At 42.1% G+C, this 21,916-nt stretch overlaps 1 protein-coding gene and 1 long non-coding RNA gene across 3 annotated transcripts in view; one reads left to right on the plus strand and one right to left on the minus strand.

The window, feature by feature from the left end:
- BEAN1 (brain expressed associated with NEDD4 1) overlaps window positions 1-20,373 on the plus strand; it is a 55,463-nt gene extending 35,090 nt beyond the window's left edge. For both annotated transcript variants that reach the window (XR_008438885.1, XM_053987735.1), the window contains exons 3-5: window positions 4,094-4,303; window positions 6,415-6,556; window positions 16,972-20,373. Coding sequence is in view for 1 of the 2 variants with exons in the window: in XM_053987735.1 (XP_053843710.1) it covers window positions 4,094-4,303; window positions 6,415-6,556; window positions 16,972-17,068 (449 nt within the window). In the remaining variant the exon portion in view is untranslated. The remainder of the gene's footprint in view (window positions 1-4,093; window positions 4,304-6,414; window positions 6,557-16,971) is intronic.
- LOC128812998 (uncharacterized) lies at window positions 18,828-21,888 on the minus strand. Its single transcript, XR_008438888.1, has 3 exons — window positions 21,056-21,888; window positions 19,358-19,491; window positions 18,828-18,915 (listed from the first exon to the last, which is right to left on the minus strand). It is a non-coding gene; the product is annotated as an uncharacterized LOC128812998 (long non-coding RNA).
- Window positions 21,889-21,916: the final 28 nt, after the last annotated feature.

The raw sequence follows: 21,916 nt of genomic DNA on the forward strand, positions 1-21,916 counted from the left end.
GCACCAAGCCCACCCTACCCTCAGGAAGGAGAATCCCAGGCTGGCAGGGATGAAGAGATGGATGATTCTAGACACAAAATCTTTCCAGAACAACACATCAGCACTCCTTCAGGAGCTGATAATGCACTTTTCAGCCTGGGAAACAAAACCACTCCATGTCTCATCCTCTCCATCAGTCATAACATGAATTATCATCTTTATTAAGATGATACATTGGAAACCAGGGGAAGAGATTTGGTTATCTTAGCAGGATCCAGCTCTAAAATCATCTCAAAGCCCATTGCATCCTCACTAGAGCTGATGTGCTGTCACCAGATGACACAAGGAAAAACGACGCACCACAGCTTTGGTCACAATGAAGAGACTAATTAATTTTCTCTGACTCCAATCTTTTATAGTTCTCAAAAGGTGCCAGTGGATTGGAGGGTGAACGTGCCACCTCTCCAAGGACACTGGACAAACTACCTGTACATCAAATTTCTCCGCCTCTATGAAAGAATGCAAAACAATAGGTTGTTTACAGAAAGTTGTGTGGGAAAGTTCTCTACAAGAATGTAAACTCAGAAGGCTTTAGAAAACTCTTGATAATCAGGGCAACAATGTGCCTTCAGGACAAAAGGAAACAGAACAAGACACCACCACCAAACTCAACTAAGTGTGTAGAGAAGAGACTCATTTGTGTGGAAGTGCTTCCCTTCTCTCTCCTCTGAGGTACAAGCAGGTGAAAGGCACTGAGGAAGGGAGAAGCCACTCCTAATAAAGGGCTGCATGTTGGGCGAGCCAAGCCCCCGGGACACATCTGCACATTTCACCCTGCCAAGATCTGACCCAGCTAAAACTTCCCCATTACTTATGGCCAAGTTAGAGAGGGCTCACTGTCCCTTCAAAGACAGGTTAGCAGGACTGAGAAAGAACAATATGCACCCAAAAAGTCAGGCTGTTCTACAGCTCCTTCAGTTACTTTCCAATTGGTTTGTTGAGATGCAGGAGCACTGAGTAAAGTAATATATTGTGATATTTACGGGATTTTTGAAAATGCTAATTTATTGTCTGATACTGGACAGTCCAGGAATTCTGCACTGGTGCACACTCTAAAGTCAGTGTTCTGCCAGCCCTGTGCCAGTTGTGTACAGTAGTACACAGCTCCTGTCATGGATAAAAGCCATGGTGTGTACATCCAACATAATTCATACTTAGAGGATTGGATATAAAATATTCATATTTATGTATATATTGTTTATAATTTACAGTTTCATGAGAACAGATACAATTTACCTCAAAACAAAAGTATTAGCACTCTGTTAGTGATGTTGTATTTATGGGCTTCACATATATTTGCAGAACTTCTATTCTGAAGGAAAACCATAGCATTTATACATGGAGAAATGCACAGTTTATCAAAAGAAGATGGTTTTGGATAAGAGAAGAAAAATTACAATGTGTTTTTTGGCCAAAAGTAATATAAATATCTCTTTTCACGCCCCCAAAATTCAGACCCAAAGAATTTATATCAATGCAGCATTTCATTCTGCTGTTGTTTGTCACAGTAGTAAAGTCCGGAGGATCAGACTCACAGTGTCAAACTGAAAAAGGTGCCACAGGAGAAGTTTATTAAGTACATTTTGTGTCAGGAGCTGGGCTAAGGGGACTCATTCATTTCTTCTAATAAAAGCAATGTTGCACTATAACTTGTCTAATATGAGGGACTGGGTTCAGTTAGATTAAAAGCATAAAAAAAAACCCAGAAAGATTCATACTGGTGAGAAACAATAGATAAAACATACAGGACTTGGGACAGCCAAGGAAGCCCTGAGAATGTGGTGGATAAATGGGGTGTCTTGAACTAAACCACACCACCTCAATACTAGTGGAAGAGAGTATTGTCTGTCTGAAGTGGTTTGAAGCTGTAAACTTCTATAAAGCGAAACAGGTCCCAATATAAGTGCTCACACTGGGTGGCACCACAGGAATCTCCCAAACAGTCAGAGTGTAGATATTCCAGATGGCTTCCACAACTGGAAAAAATAAAAGATAAATCTCCTTAGCCAGGCCCTTCCTGTTTAAAGGATCATTCCAAATTTGTCCCAAGTTTTTAAAGATCTGAAAGCACTCACTGCAGCCTCCTTCCTCCCCACCTGACAGCAGTTACCACCAATTCCATATCATTGCGTTTTGACATTAAATTGACGAGTGCAAGCCTGACAGTGTGTGGGGCAACCTCACACCCCAGGCTCACGTTCTCATCATGCTGACAATGAAGTTGATTCTTGTTTTACCTATAACGTCAGCCAAAATTACGAATAAATTACCTGCCACTACTTCCAGTTCAGGTGTTAATCCTGCAGCCAGGATTTAAACTGCCACTGCTGTGATATTTGCATCTCTCAAAGGCAGAATTTGAAAAAATCTGAAAAAAACAAGGCCATAGAAAGCCAGTGAGGGTGTTGGACACCTTACCAACAGAGATAGCTAAAAAAAAAATGTACAAATGAGAAACACAATTCCAATTTTGCAAAGTTTTGGAATTTGAGTTCTAGCACAAGGCCTTATCCCTGAAACATATCCCATACCCAAAACTTCTTTGCACTGAGTATTAAGTAGGACATTTGTCCATAACCTTTGATTTAACACTACAGCATCAGATCAATTCTCAGAAAATTCAGTCTTGGTTTTTGGCACAAGATACTTGGTGAAAGCTCAGCACATTTCTTTGATGTCTGTCCTAAATGCCAGATCCTATGAAGATCCTCAGCTAACAGTCAAGTGCTTCCAGAAAATTAACAATACTCCTCTACCTGCTAATTCCCCTGGTGTCATGTGTATGTTTCTAGTTGGTTCTCTCAGTCTCAAGCATCAGCTGATGATAGCATACATCGGCTTGGAGCCATTGTCTTCTTTCTAAACTTATTGTGGCTGTAAAACATCAAGAGGTGTCTCCCAAAGGAAAAGAGCAAACCTTACTGAGAACTCTCTGATAACATCTATCCTTGTAAACAGCACTGCACTTCCTCAAACACATACTCACTCCACAGAATACTCAAAAGAGAAAATTTTGTTATCCCTGATTTCATCAGGAAATAAATTCTGTATCTGTTCAACTGGCACAAAGCCAGATAAAAAAATACATCCAGGCCAGATTCAACAGCCAAGCTTGGTAGCTAGCATCTCCAGCAATTTTTCTGCATCAATAGAATTTTGGTTAACTGATGCTGAGTAGCTAATGGGAGGTTTTTTCTTTTTTAGGAGGTGAGAGGGGGATTCTATCTGCTAAAATCCTGAATAATTTTCCCCATAATTTCTTCTATTTACCTTCCCCTCATTAGTAATGCAATCCCCCATAAATACATCCCCTGATGATTAATTCCCATGTATAATCATGCTATCAGTTGTTTCTCTAAGGGAATGCTATTGTTTAATCTTTGATACTGTCTCTGTGGCTTGTCTCAAAAGCATGTTTGACTTGGCAATAAATTACTGGAGTTATTCTCCTTTAAGAAGATTTATTATTGAACACGAATAATACATTTAAAGATTTTTTTTAACCAGAGTAAAGCATTTGCAACCAAACAATCCCACTCTGGATGAGTCTCTTCCCGCACTACAGATCAGTTCATTGGGATGCTGATTCCTCTCACAAACCAAAGCAAGTTGTGTGCCACAAAAGCAGGCTCCTGTGGCTCATTCTTGCCCAAAATTTTCTCTGCAAAACCCTGGAGCCTTCTTATACCCCTGACAACAGGCAATTCCTCTGTTCCTCTTGCAGCTCACCTTTTGGAATTTCCACTTTGCTCCTTGTGCACTTCAGTTCTTTCAGCATCGGTCAGTCCATGGCACAAGGAATCTTGGCAAGAAGAAGCCATTGGAATTACGGATCATGCAGCACTGGCTCCAGCTGGATACTCCCGATAAACCGGGCAGCTACTGCCCGTGTCCCCCTGGAGTCAGCTCCTGGCAGCCCCAGGAATCAGGGAATGGCCGGGATTTCCCCAAGAGCAGGGCTCGGTGCAGTGGCTGTGTGTGAGGCTCTGTGGACCCCTGTGACAAGTGACACATTTCTCCTCTCTCGCTCTCTCTCTCTCATTCTTTTGCACAGCAATTGCCTCGAACCAGAGCAGCGGTTCCAGCGCCTTCCCGAGCCGCGGGGAGCACGGCGGTGACAGCAGCCTGCTGGTGTCCCCGCTGCTGGTGGCAGGGGTGGTCATCGGGCTGGTGCTGCTCCTGTCCTCCGCCACCATCGTGGTGGGCAGCCTGCGCAGGGACAGCAGGGCCGGCCGGCCGCGCCCGGGCAGGGCCGCTGCGGACGGTAAGGGAGCCTGACCGGGAGCGAGCGCAGCGAGCACAGCCGGCCGCGGGCAGGGCTGGGAAATGACATCGAATCATGGGATCGGTCACGGCAGCTTGGCGGGGTAATGGCAGCTCTGCGCTGGGTTCCACATAGATCGTGGTTAGCAGAACTCGGCCAGTGCTGACAGCACCTCCTGAGCAGCTCATTTCCCTCGGTATGGGATGAGATTTATTCTCTGTTGCATTTTCACATCCCCCTACAGCCTCGGTGCAGCATTTGCTGTAATTTCTATTTCTTGGAAAGGCAGAGCTGTTCTCATTTCAGCCAAGTGCGCCAGCCTACAACAATCACTGGGCAAATGCTGTTTGTCTGAGGGCAAAAGTGAATATCTGCCTGGAAACAGAACAACAGGGCACCCAAAGATCATTAAATTGTCGCCATCATTAACAGTGTCATTGATGACATCCGTGTAACCACAGCCATCATCGTTAGAGACTCAAAAAAGTGCCAATTCCTACCTCCTAACCAAAATAAAACCCATGAAACAAAACTAACACATAACAAAAAACCTTAAAGATAATTTGGGAATATTAAGGGACATCAAGGGGAATATCAAATAATATCAATATATTTTTAGAGTAGTCTTTTGAGCCCTTTTGGGCTTTGCTTTTTCAAGGAAATGACAGAAGATTATTTCTGTTTAAGGGAAAAAACAGTTTTAAAAGTTACTGTGTAATTCTTCAGACAGTAAAAATTCCAGTGATAAATGGTGGAGCATCAACAGCCACATCCACTGTGAGCAAGCTCCTCTACCTGCAGCTTCTAATGAGTGCAGTTCTGTGCATATCATTGAGGGTTTTTTTATTTATATAGTAAAGCCAATAATAGTGAGCCACATAAAAATGCGTTGGCTTAAATCATGTTTTCACTGAGGTAAATTAAGTATTCATTGAAGTAAATTGAACTTCATTTAATTATTTGGACCAGGAATTTTTATGTCTAAACTAAACAAATCTCCTAGGATCAGTTTGTCCCCTTAGAGCAAGGAATAATTTCTTTTTGGCTTTTCCAGAAATATTTAGATAAGCTAATAATGTCTATATGTTGGGAATAAAATTTAGAGTCCAAAAGAATTGAAATGCAAACTCCCGTGGCAACCTACAGAGGAAAAATAAAAACAAAATCCAGAAAACTAATGTCTACTATTACAGTAATATCAATTTTCCTAATTTTCAGCAGCTACATTGAGGATTAAATAGTTAAACCCAAACTGGAGTTACTGTTTGACCCAATATTTTGGCATGATAAAATAATGACCATTAAGCTTAATCACTGTGCTTAAATCTACTACTCTGATAATTTAATCTCCTTGAAAAAGCCTAGAGCCAGGTAAAAACAGAAAGGAAAATTTTCAAACTCCTTGTTAGATATAACAATTCTAGAGAAATGGAAAAGAAAAGCATATTTGGGGAGATATTCAAAAGAATAATCCTAAACTAAACTGTGCCACACTATGTTACATGGACACACACATACACTAATTATCCTCCAACACAGAAAATAGCACTAAACTCTCAGTATTTGTGGAGCTGGGAAGCACTTGCATGGAAGCATTAAGAAATCCCTGAAGCAGGCAGCAGGAGGATTTTTCTGTGCTACTTTCCACCTTTCCCCATTTTTGTTGGTGCTTGTTGAGAGCAACATTTTCTCAGCAATTAAACCCCTGCCCCTCCTTTTACACCCCTCCCAGAATGGACAAACTTCCCACGGATGCAACTGCTGGAATTTCAGCTACCCCCCAAACATCTGAAGTTGCACATGGTAGAACCCACACTCCTTTTTGGCCTTTGAGGCCCAAGAAAGTCTTTGGAACTTCCAGCTGCGTGGCAGAACAGCACTAAAGGCACAGGCCCTGTGCCAAGCCTGGAACACCACAGTTCATCTACAGATGGGCTTCATTTACTCCTAAAGAAATAAGAACATCCCATGAAAAGTGATTGTTCCAAAATACCCACAACTCCTTTGCCTCAGAAAGGGTTTGTTTTCTGACTTGTGGTGGTGTTATAAATGAGTGACAGAGGATCCAGCACAGAGGGGAAGAGCAGCCAATATAAATTCTTGTTTTGCAGCTCCAGATGGTTTCTCCCACGGCGGCTCCTCTGCAGAGCTGAGATCCACCTGCAGCGAGGAGTTCCCCCCAGCCTGTGCTTTTGACTCCTACCTGGATGTACTTTCTCAGGTGAACATCATGTATCCTGATCCACCTCCATGGTAAGCACTTGCCTGACATTCTCAGGGTTACAGTCCTGCACTGGCAAAGCCTACTGCAAAAATTCAGCTCACACAAGCTCTGAATACAGACAGACCTTGTTTAGCTTGAGTGTAAGTTCAAGTTTTCCTTAGCAGAATACAGTTTTACTAAATAAAGATGTGGACAGAAATTCTCATTCAGTGATATTCACATTAAAATGTATCATACACTAATGAAACACACAAGTGGAATTACTTAAAATCTTTCTTTGAAAGAAATGCATTTACAAGTCAAAGTTTCAAAGTCAAAAAATGCATACTTTTCCCAAGAACTTCCAAGTTACATTTATTACTGACCTTGAGAGTGTTCAGAGGAAACAGAAAAACAAAATTCCAGAAATTATACAGCAGCTCCTAAATGGTGTGCCCACATTCACAGGGTACAGAAACAGCCTCTTGAGCCACAGGAGCTGCACTTTGGGCCATGGGCATCTCCTTTATGTGCCTCAGGCTCCTTGAGGTCCAGAAATGAAGGAATTCAGTTACTCCCTCCAATGAACCAACAGAAATCATTTTAAGCAGAACATCACTTCAAGCTTTCTGTAGTGCTGTGTCTTACAATCAGCAAACAGAGGTTGAACAGCCATGCCCCCCTTTCTTTTTCTTTTTTTTCTTCCTTTTAAGAAGACTCTTTTTGAGTCAAAGCACTATAAGACCAGCCCTTTTCTGAGTGTGATATAGAGCAGCTCAGCACTATGAGCACACCAGACATGGATCTTCGCTTTGTTTATTCTATGCATGTTCTACAAGCAGCAGATATGTATTACCAACTCATCCTATATAACTAGTGGGCTTTTAGGGATTGTGTGTAAATATTTTAGCAGAAAGCTCACATGTGAGAAATTACTCAGTGCCTGGCATCTAAATGTGTAGAATTTCATATAAATCCACTTAGGAATTTAGACTGGATTTTGGGCCCACACCTACAAGTCTTTACTAATAAAAGGCAACCAGCTGACACCTAAGCAAGACTCTGAGTGGGCAGCTGGCCAGATTCCTGAGAACAAACTGACAATATATTTCTTTAGCAGACAGATCATCAAAGAGTATACCAAAGGCTGCTTCCATTTCCAGTTTGAAACAGACACAGAGAAGGTTTTTACATTTCTGTGGAGTTGTGTTTGAAGGAGATATGAGTGACACAGGACAGCACAGATTACCCACAGTTTGCAGTAAATTCTGCAAAGACTGGCAGGGGTTAATTGTGTCCTACCTGTTCTCAGAATATTCTGGGACACACAAAGGTGTCCAGCCACTGCCTCCTCCAGGTTCCCTGCTGGGCTGAGTGGACTGTGTCCCTGAGGATCCACTCTGGCCACACTGGAAAACACTGCTCATCCCAGTAATTACAGTTCTGCATCACAGGTCTAAAGTAAAGATTATTGTGAAGGGTTTGGCTGTTTTCTCACTGCCATTGCAGTTAAATATTTTAGAAAAAGTAGTTTTGGCAAATCATCAAAATCTTAGTAAATTTTATATCTTAGCAACACAACTTGGGGAACTTCAGGGAAAGCAGATGGCTGAAAGCAAAGCTACATGGACACTTTCAAACTTGCTATTAATGCATTCTCCAGACCATTGTAATGGTTCAGAAAAGCACTGGGCGAGAGGCACTGTCTGAATTACTGCATTATGTAAAGCCTGAAAAATTCCTGTACATCTCCCTTTATATTCTCTTGCATGGTGTAACACAGCCTGGAAGCAGAAATAAGACATGCGTGACCTTGTGCATTTAAAATATTAACTCCCTGGGATCAATCTCATTGCATATGATAATATTTTGAAGAGTAGGTTTACTGAAACATAGCACTGCCTAAATGAATGTAATTCCTCCTCCTAATTCCTGGAGGGCAAGATGTAATTTAAAGCTAAACTAGCATGGCCAAAAGCTAATAATGCAGCTGTGGCATCAGCAGAACAGAAATGAAGAGCAGCGAGGAAAGCAACTGCACTGGTAAATAACCCTTAAAAATCTTGGAAGTGAGAGAGTTCAGTGACTTAAAAGCAGTGGGTGCTGCCAGGATAATTTCCTTTATCCACCTGGTGCTTCAAGGCCACCTGCATTCCAGCACCCAGACAGGAGTGTGAAGCTCCTTACACCACTCCTGCCAGACCACACTCCAGAAATGGTTTCAGGAGAAAGCACAACACCTTTATTTGGCCAAGGGGTGGTTAGTTAGATTTTATAGCTGAGCTTTAAACCACAAAATTAGTGGAAGAGGGATTTAAGGGCAGGGCTGATGAAATACAGAGTCAGTCCCCATGTCTGTGGCTGAGGGAGCTCCCTGTTCAGGCCTGTCCACTCCCAGCTCTCCAGCTGGAAGTCCAATAACTGTTTATATAAAATACTATTTATAGAAAAAATGTTGCTGGTAAATCAATCTATGAAAAATGCCTTGGGATATTAGTATTTGCTCTGATCTCTGAATCACAATTTTCATTTGTGACTCAATGTGATTATCCCCACAGACACTTCACGAACCTCCTTCTTGCATTAGATTTAGAGGGATGCCAGGCATGGAATTTTGTCATTAGCCTGCTGTAGTTGCAGGGTGGTTACAGAGAAGCCATTTGGTCAATTTGTTTTGACAGCCCAAAATATACAGTGCTGCTATCTATAAACATCCCTTTAGGACAGTTAATGACTTTTTAATGAATCTCAGATCTGTGCTAGCATCTGTCACATTGATTTTACATGAGGTGTAGATGGGAAATATAAAGACAAAATACAGGGGGTATGAGCCAAAGAGTTTCAGAATATGAAGGGTTTGTATTTCAGAGCATATTTCTGATATGTACAGATACTTGCAGCAGGGCTGGAAGTTAATGTTTCATAGTCTGTGTCACCAGACATGGCAAAGCTTTTGTTTCTAAGAAACTCAGTGTGAGAAAGATGATCCAAGTGATCTCCCAACAGTTCTAAAACACAGAATTCTAATCCCTCCAAATGAGCAAACTGAACACATCCAACCAGGACAGAAGACAAGCACGATCTCCCTGGCACATCTTACCTATCATCAGGATCAATATGGCTTGGAAAGAAACACTGGAAAGCCTGTAAATCCATTATCTGCCATTTTGTTCAATATTCACTGTTGACACTGTGGGGATGAAACCTTTATAGACAGAAATCATGAGCTCATGTTCACTGTGCTGAGTTCTTTGTAACACACACTTGTAGAGAGCATTGCTAATTATCTTCTTACAAATATGTAATAAGAAAGCTAGTTAAAAGTAAGTTGAGCTCACATGTTTGAAATGGATTGAATTACAGTACCAACCAAAGTCCAAGTAAATTAAAAGCTATTACATTTTCTTGAGGAGAGTCAGTAAAATCTAAGCAATGAGGAGATTTCACAGCAGGAAAGGAATTTTATCAACTTCTCACCTTGTAGCCAGGGAAAATGCATTTCACCCCACTGCATAAGTGCTTTTTCACTCCTTAGTGATTGGATATTAAGGGCATGTACAGAGCTTTAGGCAACCAAGATGATTGCCTTTTGCATCTGAGACTCATGAGTGTCTGACACAGAACATAGCTGAGGAATGACTGCTCAGGAGGATGCAGGGATTCACCTGCAGGAATGGTTTCAATGGAAGCCACAGAAATCCTCTCCAAACTTCACACTGAATGTTCCCCACAGAGCACACAAAGATAAAAACCATTCAGCCCCCTCTATCCCAGCATTCATCTTAAATCACATTGTGTGAGGGTTTGTTTGTGGGCTCACTCTTCCTCAGCTGGTCACCCTGCCTAATTTACATAGGATCTGTTCTAGACAAAATTGTCTTATTTAGTCTTGATAAATCCCAGTATTCTCAATAACCACGGTCAGCCTGCATTGTTTAAATGGGCAAATCAATTTAAAAATTACTTTAAAATGGCAAAAGGAAATGCTCCTGTCTTAAAGTCAGACACTAATTTCCCTTTAAATATATATTTTAAAAAGCCTACTTAAGGGACTTTCTTTTTTAAGACATTCTTTTCCATCCCCCACTTCTGAGGATACAAGTTAGCCAAGCCAGCCTCCTGGATTTTCATGAAAGGCAGAATTAGGCTTGCAGGGAACTGACACAACATCTTGCTATATTGTGCTGTATTCCTTTGCTAAGGCTGATTTCCTGACTGCAAACCAGGTGAGGAGCTTTTGCCACATTACAGTGACAGCTGGCAAAGCATGAGATGGACATTTGGGGTTAAGTTCAGCTCTTACTTCCATACCCCCACTGAGATTTTCAGTTAGTAAGGTAAAAAATGCCACTGGAAATATGACAGGTTTATTATTCCGTTAGATATCATGACATGAGCTAAAACGCTCAATTCTTTTAATTCCAAATTCCAAACGCTCTAAAGCCCCTCCCTTCACATCCCAGTGCTGTTCCTCATCAGTATTAGGGATAGAAACAAATAAATTCCTAATTATTTTGGCAAATTTCTTATTTCAAGCTTAACTTTGTTTACAGATGTTTTATGAGCGTTTCTTTCTGTGGCATTTCCATTCCTTTTTATTATCTATACCTTTCTCTTTTTCTTGTCTTTGTAGTCAAAAATGCTCTCACACCTCAGCTTGTGTGTTGGGAGGCTGAGGCACAAAATTCCTTTTGCTTTCTGTCATCACAAAAGTCTTTGGGGAGGCTGCACCTTCTGACCAGCCTCTCTTTACAATTCCACTGCAAATTATTGCTGCATAAAAAACCCCTGCAGCAGTGAAAGCAGCAACCCCTGGTGGAAGGGAAGCACCAAGGATTTCTAACCAGAAATCTACACTGCCATGCAGAGCAACCACAACCTAAAGCTTTCAAATCTTTAATGACTGTACTTAAAAACCAGAGTATTTTTCTCTGATTTCCCAGTTGCATATTGCAGCCAGTATTTCCTTCACCTGCTCAGAATTCATTCCTGAAATAATTAAAGCAAAGCCCTTTCTAGGAATATGATCCTAAAACTGGTCAAATGGAAAACTTCCTCAGACATCAGCAGGTTCTGGTGACACGCAAGAATTGGTGGTGGTGTTCAGAATCCTGTTTGTGGATTAATTCCATGGCTTGGGAAGCTACAAATTTTTACTTAACTGATTCTTGTTATTCAGTCACTGCCCAGCATCCTTGATTTTATAATGCTTACAGAAATCCAGAGACCAAACACTGCTGATGATCAAGTAGTTCTTACTGTGTATAAAATTAATGCCAGGCTGAATTGTATCATATGAAATCTTCATCCTAGAATGACTTGTTTTATTTAAAACATTTATTTCAATCATTTAAAGCTGCACAATTATGATGAAACTGCTTTATATTGGTTCCAAATGTTGTCTGATATATGGTTTCATGAAAACAGCTTACATTGAATTTCATTTTTCCTCAGGAATATTTATCCATCAAAGTCATAACTTCCTCAAGATTATCTTGACACAGAGTGCAGAACAGAGATGCAGCCTTTTAGTCCTGTTGTTGTTCTGAGGAATTGAAAATTCCAGAAATAACTATGAACAGAAAAAAAGACAGAAAAACCTAAATTCCACCTTTCCTGTCTCTTCAATAGTTAAGTTAATTAAGCCCTAGATGTTTACTTGAACAACACCTTGGGTTACATTTTTTACTATTTAAAAACATTAAAATAAATATGTATCTAAATATGTATATAATTAGAATCTCAAATGGAAAGTGTCAGGATCAAAAATAAACCTAGAAAAATGTCCTAGCTCATTACAATGTCATTAGAGAAGCAGTTCTGTCAAAACTGATACATTTCCCCATGGTAATAATAAATCACCAAAGAAAATAGGTATTCTAGGAAAACACACCTCAAAGGACACATGGACAGATTTCCAGGCTGCTCTCCTACAAAGCTGGCTGTGAGCAAATTGTGCCATCACAGAAGCAGAGTTCAGCATCATCAGCTCAACTGCCTACACGAGCATCAAACTCATCATTGCGTTCTTCATCTGAACCTTCTTGCAGAGAGTTACAGCACAATTGTTCTAATTTCGGGTTTTCTGGTAGGTAACAACATCATGGAAACATCCTTTGTGCTGTTCCATCACAACTCCAGCCTGCCAGCACACAGATGTTCCAAATTCAGGGGTTCTGTTTGCCTTTTTCAAAAGAACACAAAATGGAAATAGTGCAACAGGAGCAATTTCAGCAGAGTCAGAACGTACAACAAACGAACAAAGTCAACCACGAGACATCTACTGCACAAAGAATTCTTCATTCCCAGCTCTGCCCTTTTTTCACTTCTTCTTGTTTGCATCTTTAAAATTTCTGTCAGCAGAACCTTCTTCCTGCCCCAGAGAGGGGCTCTTAATTTATGAATGACAGCCAGTTAAAGAAGCTTTTTGGGATTTCCCTGGCAACAAACCCATCCTGATACTTACTGCAATGAGACCCAACAAATTCACAAAGTTATTGCCTATCCTGCCATGCTTTGAGTCAGCAAGGTCATCTTAGAGAGCTGCTGCCATTTTTGAGCACCATTCCCCTCCCTGCAGATCACATTTACCTGCAGTAGGATGCACACAGACATCAGCCTTCCTTGCTTTTCCTAGGGAAATTATCCCTTAAAAACTCAATCATGTGTCTAAAGACAGCAGTGCAGGTATTACAACAAAAACAAGGCCCAAACCCATGCTGAGAGCAGCACATTTCATGGTCAGTAACCCCTTCCTTCTCACCACTGCCTGCTGATACTGAACCCCAGATAATTATCCCTCCAGATAATACAAGTTTTAGAAAGCAGTGGATTAAAGTGGATTCACCACAAATACTACTGCCAAGGATTTTTTCAGGGCTGGTATCCACAAGATGCAGTGTAATGAGTTCCTGTGCTCCTTTATTTATGTTATGGTAACACAAGACTTTCCAAAAGCATTTTCTTTGCTGTCTAAAAGGATTTTCCTGTGACTGCTGTAGTGAATTTCAAGCCTGAGCTACTTTTTACATGTCCAATATCTTCACAGAAGTGAATCTGACAGATAAAATACAACTATTGTGGTGGGTTTTATAAAAGATGAACAAGTATTTTTGTTTTTCCACTTCATTGTCCTGCATTTTCAGTTGCAAAACATATATATATATGTAAATGTACACATAGAAACATATAAATATACCTATACACACATATGTATATGTACACACACACATCACACACCCCTTTGTGGGTATCACTCCCTTAGCAGTTCCTGAGGTTGCAATTTGATGATTTGTGAGCTGCAGTCTCAGACCTCCCCCCCTTCCTCTGTCTCCCCCATTTCCACTTCCCTGGTGTTCCTGGTGCTCCCCAGCTAAACTGGGAGCTTCTGACTGAGACAGCCAAACCAGGAAAAATCTAGCCCACAAAAAACTCACACATAAAATACAAAATAAAAAACCAAACCAAAACAAAGCTCCCAACCTTCCCCCCCATGCCACCACCCCCAAATTTTTTTGTCTTTTTAGCTCCAGATTAGGGATCAAGGTTTGGCTTTATTTTAAAATAGCAGTGAGGTTTTAGTCCAGCATCACTCACATCAATACTTGCTAATCATCTGCAAGAAATTATTGCTATTGAAATTTTTTTTTAAGTAATCCTTCAAATCTTTTGAGGAATGGTTTCCCAAACACCACCATACAGTGGATGCCTGTCCAACTTGGTGTTACTTCTTACAATACTTGCTTAGATTCTCTTAATAAAAAAGATCTTGTAAAGTCATATAAGTTTACATATTGAAGTCTCTTTGAAGGAGAGACTGCAAAATAAAATTCATGCTCATAGAGTTGATAATGCATTATTTATCCTACCGGAATGCCTCTATAACAGCAGTCAGAAAGCACAACCAAAGTACTAAGGCTGTTAAACTTACAGGGGAGAAAAAATCACACCACAAAACAAACAAACAAAGAAAAACAAAAACCCCAAACAAAAAAAATTTTAAAACCCACAAAACACTTGGAAACAGAGGAAAAAATACAGTTGAAGTCTCTTTTTTGACCTTAATTCATGTCCATTCTGCCCTCACCAAAGAGCGCCAGGAACCTTATCTGCAGAAACAGAGCAGGAGCTGTTTGTAATGTCAGCTCTACAAGCAAAGATCCCATGCATAGAAAAGAAACAGGAAATGAACATCAAGATCATAAACTGATAATGAAATACAAAAGGTATTAAAAAAAAAACCCCACAACTATTTGAATTATTTGTAATTCTCTCTGTGGCCGCAGCAATCTGTAGGCACAGCTGTGAAGCTGCCAAAAAGCTGCTTAATTGAAAGTCTGGCATGTGTTTTTTACTATCTTACTCAGTTTTTAAAATGTGATCTTAATTGCCAAAAATGAGAGGAAAGAACATTACTTGATTTTGGAGAAAAAACTAGATAATTATTTTTATTCATCATATGTATGAAGAATAAAATGCCCCAACACAAATACATTGGTATTTAGAACTAAACACTAAAATGCCAACTCCTCAATACCATAACTCACAACCATTTATTTGACCCTTCAAAGTCTCCTTCCCAAGGGATCTTTTTCCTGTTTATCCCAGCCAGCAGTTCAGTTCTACAAATCTGAGCTGTGGTCCAGGAAAGGCATTAAATTAAACCCAAGGCAGAGGAATCATCTGCAGATGATCAGGTAACAGCAGCAGGAAACAGTCACCACTGTGCCCAATTCTCCTTTAGGTCAGTGGCAGATTTCCCAGAAGCAGGAGACAAAGAAGCTTCTTCCCTTTTGTGTCTTGGCAGAAGGATTCCAAATTCTCCACCTTGAAAGTCCCATTGCTGTGGGCTTTTCTGAATGGAAACATTTCCCCTGTGCTAACAGACCCAGTGAGTGCTCTCTGTTAGCCTGATTAAGTCAGTCAAAACCTGTGGAGAGATTTTAAATAAAGTCACTGGGCTTTGGGCCAGCAAAATGTAAATTAAGTAAAGATGCAGGTCACAGGAATCCTGCAAGAAGTGGCTTTTCTTTACCCTCATGGAGCTCAAGGAGAGTTGAGGACATCAGGTCCTCAATCTCTGATGGAGGTCTAAGAACTTTTCAAACAATACCATGTATGTTTGAAAGCTTCAGTGTTTTCAGTAGATGCTGGAGTGACATCTTTTCCACATGCTGTAAAAAAACTCAATTCTACTTCCTAACATGCTGAGACTTTTCTGAAATATCTAGCAGTCCTATTCAGGGTTTTCAGAACAGACTTGGGTTCTTAAATGTTATTTTCTGATTGGGAAATCGAAATTTTCTAGTCTTAATTTAAAGCCATTATCCTGATGAATATAAAAGTAAGATGAAATGGAGGTAAAAATAAAAACACCCATGGATATTTGAGTTTAGTTATGTATCACTCTGATTTCACTTTCTTACCTCTCCCCTCCCCAAGAACCATTTCCATCACTCAGACTGGGGTTTGGGACCTTGGTGCAGCCTGTCAATAACACAGGTACAGGGGCACAGGGTGTGCCTGCAGTCTGCTGAGAAGACACATGCTCAATATTCCAATTTTCAGTAAATATCCCAGACCTTAATTGCTCTGCAGTTAGTGTGGCTGAGGAAATAGGTTCTTAATTTGTCTGGCTCCAGCAGAAACATTTTTCAGGTTAACTCAGTAGAGAAAGGGTTTGTTGGTTTTTTTTTTTTAATAGGAAACATTTCCTTCTTCAGGATTGGAGTAAAAATGATGTTGGAATGGTTAAACATCAGCCACAAAGCAGGTCTAGCATTTAACATCATGATATTATGACTCTTTAGGGCTCTTGCCTGTAGCCAGGGAGCCCAGAGCAGAGTGAGGAGGGAGCAGTTTCCCTGGCTGAGCCTGGTGGCACACACAGAACCACAGAGCCTGGGTGCCCCCGAGCTGGCTCCACATGGAAACCCCCCCAGTCCAGCTGCTTTGGGAGGAACACGATGGGCACCATGCCCAGTCCCAGAGTGACCAGCCCCATTCTCCAGGTTATCCAGCACAGCCCCTGGCAGCACTCACCTCCCACCCGGACTGCCCACCCAGGGCTGCTGGCTGAGCTCCAGAGGCTGCAGTCAGGACAGCACAGAGTGGCATCTGCTATGGAGTCCATCACGAGCTCTCCGTGCCTCATTTCACAACTGAAACAGCAACACCGCTTCCTTTCCCCCAGGTTTTTCTAACGCGGCTCTTACAGGCAGGTGAGAGCAGGAATGAGCCCTGGCTGCTTTGCACTTACGGTGACTGTGCCCCTCTGGGATTATCTCTGGTTTTAAGTGCTATATTCCTGAGTTCTGACATGGCAGGGTCAGCAAGGATGTGGGCTGAGGAACAAAACACCAGACACTCGTTTTCTTCTCACTTTACTTGCCTCTGTTATGCTGAAGTAATGTACTGTGGCATTTTTTTCCCGGGAATTTAATGAATATTTCTTTTTTTCTTTCAGCTACGACGAATGTGTGGGGCCCGGAGCAACACAAATATATATTCCCACAGATGATCCCCCCCCATATTCCCTTACGGACCCTTGCCAAAGAAATTAAATACCCAGAAATATCTGTATCAGGCAGGAAGAGGAAGCAGCCTGTGGGACTGCAGGCCGGGCTGCACATGCTGCAGTGAGGCTGCAGGACTTGCAGCAGCCCAGCCCGGCCCTCGCGGTGATCTCGCAGTGCGGAGGCTGCTCCACTGTGCGGGACAGCGGCGTGTGAGCACAGCCTGCTCCGGCAGGAACATGGAACCTGTCCCGCTGGCCAGCAGACCCCAGGTCATGGCAATGACAGTGGCTCTTGCCTTCAATTCTTCTGAAGAACTCAGACCAATGGAAGAATAAAACCTCTGGAAGTTTTACCAAATTTATATCTTCTAAACTATGGGATTTTTCTTTTTACAGTGAATTTTGCAAGTTTACCTAAATTTCCCTGTTTGTGCTTCAAAGTGTTCCATGGCATCACACAGCATAAAAGAGCAGCAGAGACAAGCAGTGCATCTGACCTTTCTGAAGCATTGCAGAACCCATTGAAATCAGCCACTCATAATGAAGATAAGTGTTATCGAGTCAAGCCTACTTGTTGATTTTATGATACTTTGCATGTTTTAGAACAGGAGGAAAAAGAAGAGGCTTTTGTTGTCATTGTAGGTGTCACTAGTACAGCTCATTCAGTGTATTGACAACAAAGCATTTTTAAAAAACTCTTTGTGTGTTTCAGTAGGCAAAGCACTGGCAAAAAAAAAATATTATCAGTACCATGTAGAAGCAAAAGAAAATAATAATAATATTTTAATATTCACATTATTCCTTTGGTAGAAGGCTTTCCAGGTCATTGCAAAGCCTGTTGCAAGCCTTCCTCAAACGAAACCATCCACAAATGGTGGAGAGGTGGCAGTGGGTGCCCACAGTGCAGCTGGCTCTACCGGCAGGAGCTGCAGCACAGCTGTGTGCGCTGGAGCTGCGCGTCCTTCACGGGCCTTGCTGCAGTCAAGGGAAGGCAGGGCAGTGGGTGCTCAGCTCAGGCACAGCAGGGCCAGGGCACAGCAGCACCTTGTCCCCAGCGCCGGCCGGGGCTGCACTCGCTGCTCCCACGGAGCCTCCCCTGCACCAGCCCGGCCAGAGACCGAGTGTGGCACCGAGGGGCTCCCAGAGCGGGCACTGGCTCTGGGGCGGGCAGGGCAGCGGGGACCCTGCCCCTCATGGGCACCCCTTGCTCCTTTTCCCCTCCCGGGAGCCGCTGGCCAGGCACCGCCTGGGCACAGCTCCCAGGGCTGGATCCGCGTTTGAAAGACAGCGCATCCCCAGAGCTTCTGTCTGCTCACCTCGAGCTGGGGAAATCCACGTGTGGGACAGGAAGATCTACTTCCCCCACTTCCTTTGTATGGCCCAGCAAAAAAATGTTGCCTGAAATGAAACAAAGTTGGGATCCTGTTGTTCACTTCTGCCTGGAAAGCCCCATTCCTCATCTGAACTAGTCTCAATCCTCATCTGAAATAGTCCTAGTCCTCATCTGAAAGCTTCTGTGTATCTGGCTGAGGACACACAACCCACAAGAGAGCAAGGAGAGCTCAAACCTGTGTTTTCCTTGGGACTTTCCCCTGGAAAACTTCTTTGCTGTGTTGTTTTGAAACGTGTTGTTGCAGGAAACACTTGCACTCTACATTTTTAAGTAATTTTTAAGTTCTGTGTATAATGGAAAGCCCCTGGGTGAGTCTGGGTGCTAGCAGGAAGCAGAAATGACTGCCAGCACATCAACAGCAGGGATGGAGCTCCAGCCAGCCCTTGGGGCATCCACAAGCCTGGGCTCCCTCTGGGACCGGGACAGGAGCCAAGGACCTGTGGCAGGGGAGCAGAGTTATCACAGGCTCAGCTCCAGGAAATTTCTTAGAGGCATTTTCACTAAAATAAAATTTAAAAAAAAAAAGTTTTTTTACACAGAGAAAACTGACTTCATTTTCTATCCCCACTAAAGGATATGTAAAGCTGAGTATAGTAAATATATAATGGTGTTTAAAAGGAAGCAGCATCCAAATTATTAAAATTGCACTTGGATTTTCTGTAAATACTGAATAATTTTCAACTGTAATCATAATTCAACACTCCAAAGATTGACACAATTATAATTAATACTTAGATGGGAAGTAATTATATGATTCTTACTGCTATATAAATTATACCATTACTGAGAATTATGCACATGATGAGCTATAAGGTAAGCATGCATTTTTTGCTAAGAAGATGACAGTAAATATGTATTTTGCTAAAATGAGACAATTCTTTTGCAGTTCAGCAAGATTTTCAGTACTCTCAGTATATTATACTCAAAAGAACAAAAACTCACCATTTTCCATTGCAGAACTGCTGGCAGGCATTGCTAGAAGGTAAGGCTCTATTTCACATTTGTGTTTTTAACAGAGAGAACTGCTCCTCTCCATAAAGTATTCCTTTAAACAGTTTTGTGGTATGCAGAGCACCCTGCAATGAGAGAAACAGCCCTCTACCCCAGCTCTGAGGGGGCAGAGATGCACAGAAGTGCCCCAGTCAGGTTTATTGGCAGGGGAGTGAGCAGAGAGGGAGGCACAGGGTGGTCTGTGCAGAATGGGATTGTCTTTCAGGGCTGGCTCTGCCTGTGGCTCCTGCAGAGCTGTTCCTGCCCTGGAACAGCAGGGCCAGGCTCTGGGACCTCGGGCTGCTGCTGGGGGGGGCTGGGGGAATCCAATGAACCCCTATTAGAAGGGAAATGGGATTTTTTTTTCCCCTGAAAGTGAGGCTCTTCCAAGTAACATGACCAAGCTGCAGGCTCTTCTGCAGACAGGCACAGAGTGCTTTTCACATATGGCAGACAAGTCCCTACCCCGTTACTGATGCTCAGTTTCTCTGCACGGTGGGAAACCCTTTGGTTTGACTTTTAACCTTTTTAACAGGGATTTCCTGCCCTTCCACCAACTCTGTATCTGTGGTTTACAAAACGAGCTGACTTTAAGTAGACTTCTGATGAGAATGGGAGATTTACATTTTACCTAATGTTAGCAATGCATTGGTAAAATTGTAAAAATGAATCCAAGTCTTTCTTTCTTCCTTCAGTAACAGTGAAGTGTCCCTGACACTGTGCTCTGGGTTTGGCAGCATTTCTTACACACCTCTGCCTGCTCCCTCTGGTGGTGTGGACCACTCCACAAAATTCTGTCATCCTGTTATCACAGGATAATCCAAATCATCCCAGCTGCTGTCACATGGATATGGGAGCCAACCAAAACATCCACATCCACACTGTAGCATTTTTGTGAATTACCACTGAATACTTGGGTTTTGTGATTCATTACAAACATATATAATTAAAAACCAAACTGAATTGAAGGCAGAATGCACTTCCTTCTGTGATATCTTACCACCATCACTTGCAGGAGTGGTTTAGCATTTTCTGCTCTTGTTAATCTTTTTAACTGAGTGATATCCAGAACAGCTTGGGGGTGGGCGAAGCTTATAAATCCAAACAGACAGCACTAGAAAGGAAAAAATTAGCTGTGAAACACTACAGAGAGTTTGCAGCTCTGAAGCTGCTCCAACAGCTTCCAGTGCTGCTACTGCAAGTGTTGAAATTCCTCGTAATGACTCAGTAAGAACATGCTTTCATTTCTTGAAAATATTGCAGCTCTTGGATAAATCTCAGCAACGTTGGCAGAGTGATGTCGCTCTTGAGAAATTAATCTCCTGCAATTATTCTAAACCCTTGCATAATTCAAATACCAGTGCTAAAACCCAGGCTTAACACAGGCCTTTGTTTTATTACATGGGTAAAATCAGAAAGAAACCTGGACATGCTGTTTCTTGCTACCTGATAACAACCCTGTATTTCTGTAGTCATCTCTTCTGCTTCAATTTTTAGTATACTGATCTTATACAGAACTTTTAGTAAAGAACACACAAGTGTCTGGGTTGGCTTCTGTGCTTTTTTATTTTACGTCTCTGGGACCAGCCACAACTGAGCAACTGCTGAGGAAGCAACTCTGTGCTTCAGTCACTTACATTTGGATTTTACCTTTGTCAGAGGCCACAGGAATAAGCACTGGAGCAGTCAGGTCCCTCCTGCTCTGGGGGACAAGCCAGTGTCCAAGCTCAAGAAGGGCAGAGTCAAATTACTGAAGTCAGCACACTGAAAATGGCAACGTATCACCAAGGGAAAAGATGAAAAGCCAGGAAATAATACGCCAATCATCCCAGAAACATTCAAACAGATCATTTTTTAGCACAGCAAGGTGAGTAAAGATATATTTCCTGAATGGAAACTACATCCAACTGATCTAACTGGTCTTGGTACAGTTTGACAAATTATTCCCCTCCTTAAACTACAGAAATAATTTCTATGTGAAATTATGACTATAGACTTCTGTGAATTAAAATAATAATCATCATATCTGAGAACATTTCCCAATTTGTGAAGTCACACAGGTGCACAACATCATGGTGGCCACAGGTGGTGACTTGAAAATTCAGATTCCAAAAATCAAGGTTAGAAAAGCACCTGGAACACAGGTGTGTTTTCCAGCTGCTGGATCCAAGCTCCATTTAACCCAAGTGCAGGGCACTTGTCACAGGCACAGAGCTCATTTAACCCCACGGCAGGGCACAAACCTCTGCCAGCTAGAGACATAACCAGCAAAGAGGGGTCTGAGGACTAATCAACACAGGAGTTATACATTTGTGACCAATGGCTGCTGATACCTCTGATAAAATGTACAAATAGCGTAAACTTTGATGACTGGGGAGCTTTTGGTGAGTTACCAGCAGCTTCTTGCTTCGCGCAAACCAAGTTAAAGTACAGAAACAGCGCCCTGCGGTGTGAGAATTGCCGCTGTGCGCCGCGGAGCCACCGACGGCCCGGGACATTCCCACGCTCCGC

Source organism: Vidua macroura, chromosome 11, assembly GCF_024509145.1.
Source record: "Vidua macroura isolate BioBank_ID:100142 chromosome 11, ASM2450914v1, whole genome shotgun sequence".
Lineage (NCBI taxonomy): Eukaryota > Metazoa > Chordata > Aves > Passeriformes > Viduidae > Vidua > Vidua macroura.